Source organism: Penicillium alfredii, assembly GCF_028826965.1.
Source record: "Penicillium alfredii strain IBT 34128 chromosome Unknown utg000001l_segment0_segment0, whole genome shotgun sequence".
NCBI lineage: Eukaryota > Fungi > Ascomycota > Eurotiomycetes > Eurotiales > Aspergillaceae > Penicillium > Penicillium alfredii.
In genome coordinates this window covers 3,319,797-3,328,026 of record NW_026622698.1, presented here as the reverse complement: position 1 = coordinate 3,328,026, position 8,230 = coordinate 3,319,797, and the positions used below count along the sequence as shown (strand labels likewise).

Below are 8,230 nucleotides of genomic sequence, written 5' to 3'. Positions count from 1 at the left end.
TAAATAGTCTTAGTTATCTTATTTTAAGGGTTCGCTTTTATCTAGCTAAGTAGTTACTTTAAATTTAACTAAATTATATATATAATATATAAAACCTAAATAATTATTATTTTAGAGTTAATATCTAATAATTAAATAGAATCTTAGATACTTAAATTAAAGATAGAGTTATTTAATATATTATTAGTTATTATTATAAATACTTAGTCTTCGATCTAATATTTCTAGAGGATATCAAGGAAGGCTATACTAAGATTCTACCTAGAGTATATATTAGAAATAGGTTTAAAGCTAAATAAAACCTTTTAATAATTCTAGTCTATATTAATAAAAAAGCTAGAGATAACTATAAAATAATTATTATAGCGATTAACTATTACTTCTATAGCTCTTAGATAACTAGCTAGACTATTTAAAAGAAGTTCTTAGCCTAAGAAAGATTAGCCTATAAATTAAATAATAGCTATATAATATATTATATATTCTATAAAATATTAGATTATTAAATATTTAATAATATTTTAGCCTTTCTAATATATACTATAATTCTAGTAATATTAGAGATTTATTATCCTATTTTTAGTATAGACTAGATAGTCTATAACCTTATTATATCGCTTATATAGGAGCTTTAGCTCTCCTATTACTAAATATATAACTTAATTAAAATATAACTATATATTAATCTATTATAGATCTTTCTAGTTTATCTTTTTTATAATATTATAAAAACCATTAATTTAGGTATTAAGCTACTAGTTTAAAAATTCTATTTTATTTATATTATTAAAAATTACCTAAGTCTTTTTTTAATCGTTAGATTATTTTAGTATTAATAATATAATAAAAGAGAGGCTTTACTTAGTTTATTAGCTTTCTAGTAGTTCTAGAAGGATATTAAGAAATTAATTAGAATAGAAAATAGATAACTTAAACCCTTTACTCTTAATAAAAAAGGAAGGGTATAAGATAGATAACTAAGATATAGAAGAGATATAGTAATAGTATATTAAAGTAAAAGACTTAAGATATAGAAAAATAATCTAAGATAAATTATTATAGATTTAAGGGAATATATAGATCTAATACTTATTTTTTATTAATAGATAAGATTTAGTACTATCCTAGTACTAAATTTTATAACTAATTAGAAGATACTCTACTAATATATATAAAGCTTATTAGATAGTAAGAAATAGATTAATAGATTAGCCTATAGATTAACCTATTAACCTAAATAATTAGGTAAGAGTAATACCCTAAAACTTTTATTTTTATCCCCTAAAAGTTTTAATCTAACTAGCTAATCTTTTTATATAGATATATTAGAACTAGGGCTATAAATAAACGCGTAGATAGATTAAAACCCTAGTTTTAATAGAGGTAGAAAGACTACTATAAAAAGATATATATTTTATTATATCTAATAAAAAAGGGACTATATAACCCTTTTATAGTAAGAGACTTAAGATATAGAAAAATAATCTAAGATAAATCATCGTACAATTCGTATTTACCAGAGGGGTGCCGTTTCCGGCAACCCCCCTCTTGGGTTTAGCGCCCGTCCGTCCTGGCCCCGGTGTGGTTTAGCGTCACCCCGATCAGGGATGGCGTCCTGCGCTATCCCCCAATGGGTACTGCCGCCTTTCTCCGCCTTCACGGGCCCTCGTCAACTATATAATCCTACCGGTGCGTCGCTCGATCTCTCCTTCCCATGTCCCTACGCTGATCCTCAAACGGTTCCCCTGAGGCCGGATGACACTGCTCCGACTGCTGCCACTCGGAGATGACCGTTCTCACAAATGCACGCTCCGCCCCCTGCTCCCCCCACCTGTGTCGCTGCTAAGGGACGCTGGCGTCCACTAACTTGTTCGACATCGCGAGCGTGAGTCGCTGATCTTTCCTGGAGGGTGTGATGGTACGGTATGACTGGCGGCATTTCTTCGCCCGTCTGAGCCCTTCCCCCCTCCAAAATTGTTTGCTGGGCCATTTCCTGTTGCCTATGTGAGCCCCATTCCAACCCTTCCCTAAGGCGTTCTTTCATTCAAAGGTCCGCACAGGGACCCATGTCTCGTTTCCAAGCCAAGGATGATGACGTGTTGAGGAGGGGTCTGCATCTGCTCCGCGCATCGTGAATGCCAATAGCAGATATCCCTCATGTGTTCCATTCCTGTCCGAAGGCCCGCGCAGGAGCCGTGTCTCACTTTTGAGACGAGGCGATGACTTTTCGACGTACGTGCAGTGTCCGCACCTGATCAATGCACCGTGAAAACCAATGGCAGAATTGCCTCATGTGTCCCCCGGGAGTCTCCCGTCTGCTTAGCCGTTCAAGCGCCCCGAAGGTTAACTACAAATGATCACATGCGACAAGGCTGTGCAGCGGGCTGCATGACGACTCCATCGAACCAGCTGCGAAAAGATCCGGTTGGTGGATAATGATGTGGTTACTCTTGAGGCCCAGGGTGAGGATGCTCCTACGCGAAATTGCGGTGGTTGGCACCCGAGATTATGTCGACTGTTGTGCTCTAAGTACGGCTGACGTGTAGATGCTGGCCCTGATTCCCGAGAAAACCAAAGGGATTGATCCACCAATCTGGCCTATGAAGGCATCGGTATGTTTAACGAGTTCGACCGAACCGCCCCCATTATCCCTTCTGCGAATCGGAAATCTTTTTGCATTGCCACTCATGAGTGTGAGACCAGTGACAGCTATAGGAAAGGGCGGGTCATGGTGCGAAGCGAAGCGGGCCCCCCTCATGGAAAGGGAATATTTCCTTGCTTAGCGCTAGGCTCGAACGTGGCCCTATGGCGATGCGCTGATACAGCGGTGCTCCTTGGCGATGTTTTCAGAAATGACTTATGTTGTCTTATAAGCACTTCTCGGCCCTTTCACATTTCTTTGTGTCATACTTCATTTCCCTTCTAAAGAATTTCGACGCCATGCATATCTCCCTTGATAACATTACCTTCTACTCTCATCCCCCTCCTACCAAGTCCCCGTCACGTGCCTTCCCTGTTTCCCGCTGGAAGCCATATGAGACTCCTCTTGCTCCACAAGCTCTTTCACATACACCCTTACCCAGACTGCCTTCCCCTAGAACTACGACCACTCTAGCTTCTGATGCGAGGCCAGATGCTCCCGCGAAACTTTGGGGCCCCGTAGGGGCAGGTTCAGGTTTGCGTCCAGTCAGGAATGAATTTGATATCGAAATAGAGAGGATGTCTAGGGCAGAAAGTGAACAGGCCGCACACGAGGCAGGCCTGGGCATACATCCCGACTCAGGGCCCCGAAACGGAAATGTTACAGACATAGCTCAAACTCAGCGCACATCTTCGGTTACTGGTATATCAAACTACTTATGGAAATGTTCTTAGTGAACTTAGCTAACGTTATCCACCAGAGCATCCAGACCAGTGGATGTGCTCTTTGGCAGAGGCTGTCGGTGACTCTGATCCGGCTTTATCATATCTGCATCAACCTGGTTAGCGTGACTATAATCCCCCTTTCGAACTATTTCCCTAACAAATGATAGGCCTTCCCGTTGCCCCGAACGACAGAATGGGATTGCATCAAGACGAGACTACGTCGTTAAGAACTTGCGACGAGACCGACAGGTATTCAGCTCCGCTCGGGGTCACATCTACTTGCGCGCGTATCTTGCCATCACCCTCATCGGATTCGATGGGAAATGTATGGCACTCACAAGCGGAGTCTGGCGCTGGTGCCATCATGCGCGACGACTCTGTCATGGATATCACGAACTCCACACCAGGAAGCCGAGGGGATCGGGCGGGCGACCAGGGGGAGACGCTGGCCACAATACAAGGTGTCCAAGCTGACCGTCCCTTAGTTAGAGAGGCGAGTCTGGGTGATAACGAAAGAAACAAACCCAGCAAAGAAAGTCAAGCAGCTGGATCCCCCTCTCTCAGACCGCAATCTCGTCTGATCAAACAATCGAAAGTCACTCTGACAAGCACCCGTTCCCTCCGTCCTCGGCCAAATACAGAGTCTACCCGGCCAGAGCAATTGCCCTCTGTTTCCGTGGTTATCCCAACACGTCGGACCGGTCAATCAGTGGCAAGCACCAAGACGAAGCCTTCAACTGTAGCACGGCGTTACGGCCATTGGGGCGGCAGTGACAGCGGCAATCCCAATGATGATCAGTCAACGCAAGCCTCGATAGAGGACTATTCACCATCACCGGGGATATCAAGTCCTAAGACAAGAGGACGCCCACGAAAAAGACTGAAGAGAGGAACAAGAAATAACTCAGCCTCGACGAACAACATTGTTGGGGGATTTAATAGCCAAACCCAGAACAGGTCGAACGGTGGTTCTGCTGTCACCCTGGGTAAAACACAAGAGATCTTCGGCCGCGGAGTCCTCCGTATCCAGAACCACGGCCCTCAAAATGCTTATTTTATAACGTTCCTTCCAGAGGTTACTCAGCTCCCGTCTCCGCCATCACCATCCAAGATGCCTCCTGATCAGTCGTCACTCGCTGACGATAACTCTGAGGATGAATCATTACCACAAGTGGTACGTGGGAGACCACATAAACGAACAGTGCCCACAGCGTGTGAGGACGGAGATGTGTGGTCGACCAGGCATTCGACGAAATCGTCACGAAACCCGCGATCTCGGGATTATCGTCACGAGGCCCAACGAAAGCCCAGGAGGCGCTTGCGGTGGTCTTCGGACGAGGTGGATTTTCTGCTGAAGTTAAGAAGGGATGAGGGACGACCGTGGTCAGAGGTGGCGAGGTTATTTTTGGACCGGTATCCGGGAAGAAGCCCTGGTTCAATCCAAGTATACTGGAGTACGGCAATCAAGAAGGCAAGGCAAATTTTAGTTATAGGAGCTGCAAAATAAAATGCAGCATGCATCCAAGTCTATTCACCAAGAACCTTACGGTTACACCATGATGTATCTTCATCCATATATTTTATCTTTGGACCGGCAAAGACAAGTCTTGCTTCTTAGCCTATTGCCCAAATATCATTTACATCATTGACAACAAACCTTTCTCCATCCATCCAAATAAAGCAGTAGTCACGGTCTGCGAGTAGGTCTAGACTTCCAGACTTCCGACTTTTCGCTCAAGCACTTGCTTTGTGACTTTTGGTGAATCTGTTTGTTGCGCCGGGCGGAGCAGGCCGTGTCTATGCCAGCTCCCACTCCTTCGCATCAGCTCGGATTCTTCGCTTCACTGCCGCAGTGAGCCAGATACCTCTTCGATCGTGCTCGGTATCGTGTGGTCCTATTCCTAACTAAATCTTAACTCGATATACTTCCCAGGAGCTGTAATAGCCTAAATACTAAAATAGATGGCCGATATCTTTTACATTTGGGATATATATTAAATAAGCCCGAGTACGTTTAACAAACCTCAGCCCTAATAAATAATTACACTAAAACTAATATTCTTAAGAAAATATACCACCCGTTACTTAAAGCCCTACTTCCCGATTCGTCAACCCCCATTGATAGCAAACGTTGAGGTTGCGCGACCGGATCACACAAGATACGAGAAATGATTGGGTTCCTATTAACAAAGAGGGTTGATTGCGAAGATCCAACTAGGTACATGAATGAGTTTCCTTATATACCCTTGCCTTCCAGGTAGTAAATATAGCTGGTAGATGTTCAGTCGCAGTTTGGATATATGCTCATCGTATATCACCCTGGTCACGTGCAGTTACCATAGTTGAAAGTTTCAACTTGAGCCTGATGGCGCGATCTTATAGCAACGCGATATCATGCTGTTTCTTGGACTGCCCTTTGCCACCTGTAGCTTATAACTACTCAAATCCACCAGAGGGCGATTCAGAGGGAGGCTTCTGTTTGTAGCGAAACTTCGAGGTTCCATCATCATGGAGATGTCCCGTTCCTACCCTCTTTCCATCAGCGTCCAGAAACTGGATAGAAATGACCTTCTTTGGGTCGGTTGGGTCCTTGTGCGATGGGTGTAACTCCGTTCCCTGGATCGAGGCTTGTTTGATACGAGGATCCTAACATGAACCGGTTAAACAGATACAGCAGAGGGTGGTGAAGGATGACATACCCGTGTTTCCTGATCATTGCAATACTTGTCAACAAGGGTCATGTGATCTGCGACCGTGAAGTCGCTCAATTTGACCTTCCCAACGTAGGAAATAAATCGGCGGATGATATGGGACATCGTGAAATAAGAATAGCTAGACTTTGGGCTTGGAATGATTGGAGTAGAAGGTTGTGGTTTGCTTTCACTGATGAGACGAGGGGTCAGCGCTGCTCTTAAATATTGCAGCAGAGCGGTAATCTAGCAGAAGAGCTGACTACTTAGGTTACAAGGTTGGGCTTTCAACCATTTTTGCTGCCTGGGCGCTTCCTGAAACCAGGGAGTAGGCCTCAGCGTCTCGCTGGGGCTCGAACTTAACAAAAGGGTGTAAGCGCCGGACACGGGCGCTTTCAGTTTCATGTTATCTATGTGGAATTTTTGCCCTGATCCACTAAGAAAAATCACGGTTGCAAGTCCTGGACGCGATGACCACGAAAATTTTGACCTAACCTAAAGCAGCCATGGATCCTCGAGTAGCTGTCTTGCCGTCCTGCGCTCCTCTGGCAGCCACTTAAGCATGGATCTCATAAAACAAATAAACAGCTCTTTCTCGCTGCCCGAAAGTCGCACATCCAAACTTTCTAGTGAAACCGGGGGTACGGCGGCATCTTGATGTGCAATCCAAGCGCCTATAAGCACGTCAGCACAAGGATTCCGGCTCTGCCAAAGAAAAGCTCAACGCGAAGTTAGGGTGCTTACCACTTTGATCAAAACATTGCTCCGTTGTCTCGCTGCGCTGGACAAATTCGGTCGGCGGTGACCCAATCAGGGCGACCATAAGTGCAAGGTGCTTGAATGGGTCATGGCCGCCTTTGTTGTCGAAGATATCTCCAAAGAGATGTTTTCCTTCGAAGAGGTCCCAAATCTAACCATTATCAGCGAGATAATATAGCGTAAGAAATAGGGGTAGCAGTACACTTACCAAAGCTCCTAGGTTCCAAATATCGACAGCACTTCCCCATGACATCTCGAATATAACCTCTGGTGCCCTATATATATGGGGCTGCACAAAGGGACCGGATTCGTGATTCTTCCCAATTCTTGCCTCGCCAAAATCACAAAGAATTGGGAGACCATACCCTTTGCCTCTAACGGGTCGGCGAAAATGTCGGCTTTTATAAACGGTACGTATCTCATCTATTTTCTTCCGAGGGCTAGGTTGGTCAGCCTCTTCTTTCGCGAAATCGGCTAACATAGTGTCATCCTCTAGGCTAAGCATCAGGTTGTCGGTCTTTAGATCTAGTTCAAGTCAGTAAAAATGTATCGTGACTTCGAATTGGGGCTAATTACCAGTGTGGGTTATGCTAGCTTCGTTATGTAAGAAGTCAAGCGCCAAAAGTAGTCGTCTTAGTGTCATTTTAAGGAGGGGTACGTCGAATGGCCTCGGGTTCAATCTCATCATCTCATGTACTGTCATGTACATTGGTTGAAGAACGAGGCATCGATGTTTGCCAGCAAGCCCCTGGAGATCGAATGAGTCGTAAAGTTCTCGGATTAGCGATTGTCCTGGGTGCGCCGAATCGAGTTTCGCGAGATGCTCGTAGATCTTGAACTCGCGATCGGTCGCAGTGGGAAACTTTCGTAGCGAGGTTGACACCTTCAGCACTCGATACTTATCATTTCTGGAGCCATATTAACTGATAATTCCTCGAATTAATGCTGGTTACGCACCGAAGATCTCGGCATAGCCAACTTGTCGAGTAAGCGCCGTAGCCAAGCTTGCCTGCGACCTGATACCTGTCCTTGAACAGGTCTCCGATGTGCACTGGGTAGAATTGCTCAGGTTCATAGTAGGGGAGGGTCTCCTCATCAATGGGCATTTCCGCTGGTAGGATGGTGAAAGAGCTGTTAGAGATCGCTTTAGAGTAAGCTGGCTTTTTCCTGAGGGCGTGCCTCCAAGCGCTCAAGCGTGACGCCATGTCTGGCGTTTTGTCCTGAGACGCGGCGTTGTATACAAAAGTCGACAATAAAAAAAAAAAGGAATGTGAGCAGGGTTGGGGACGTTTAAATTGTTCGCTGAATTCCGTAAGAATAAGTCGCAGGAGGCTGCGGGTGCAAGCCTTAGGTCACATGCCCAAATCGATTCAGCTCACGTGGCTTTCGAGATTAGCCGGAGAGAACTTAGGCTA

At 44.7% G+C, this 8,230-nt stretch overlaps 3 protein-coding genes across 3 annotated transcripts; 1 reads left to right on the top strand and 2 right to left on the bottom strand.

Moving 5' to 3' along the window:
- Positions 1 to 3,559: 3,559 nt before the first annotated feature.
- On the top strand, positions 3,560 to 4,737 carry NUU61_001288 (uncharacterized protein; the record flags this gene model as incomplete). The annotated part of the gene is made up of 2 exons (XM_056651870.1): positions 3,560 to 4,540; positions 4,609 to 4,737. The coding sequence occupies 2 exons, from the start codon at positions 3,560 to 3,562 to the stop codon at positions 4,735 to 4,737; spliced, it is 1,110 nt and encodes a 369-aa protein (XP_056516720.1).
- A 1,065-nt stretch (positions 4,738 to 5,802) lies between these two features.
- On the bottom strand, positions 5,803 to 6,182 carry NUU61_001287 (uncharacterized protein; the record flags this gene model as incomplete). The annotated part of the gene is made up of 2 exons (XM_056651869.1): positions 5,803 to 6,012; positions 6,066 to 6,182. 2 exons carry the CDS (start codon positions 6,180 to 6,182, stop codon positions 5,803 to 5,805), a joined length of 327 nt encoding a protein of 108 aa, XP_056516719.1.
- A 369-nt stretch (positions 6,183 to 6,551) lies between these two features.
- NUU61_001286 (putative protein kinase) lies at positions 6,552 to 7,921 on the bottom strand (the record flags this gene model as incomplete). The annotated part of the gene is made up of 5 exons (XM_056651868.1): positions 6,552 to 6,730; positions 6,801 to 6,966; positions 7,024 to 7,340; positions 7,392 to 7,723; positions 7,773 to 7,921. 5 exons carry the CDS (start codon positions 7,919 to 7,921, stop codon positions 6,552 to 6,554), a joined length of 1,143 nt encoding a protein of 380 aa, XP_056516718.1.
- Positions 7,922 to 8,230: the final 309 nt, after the last annotated feature.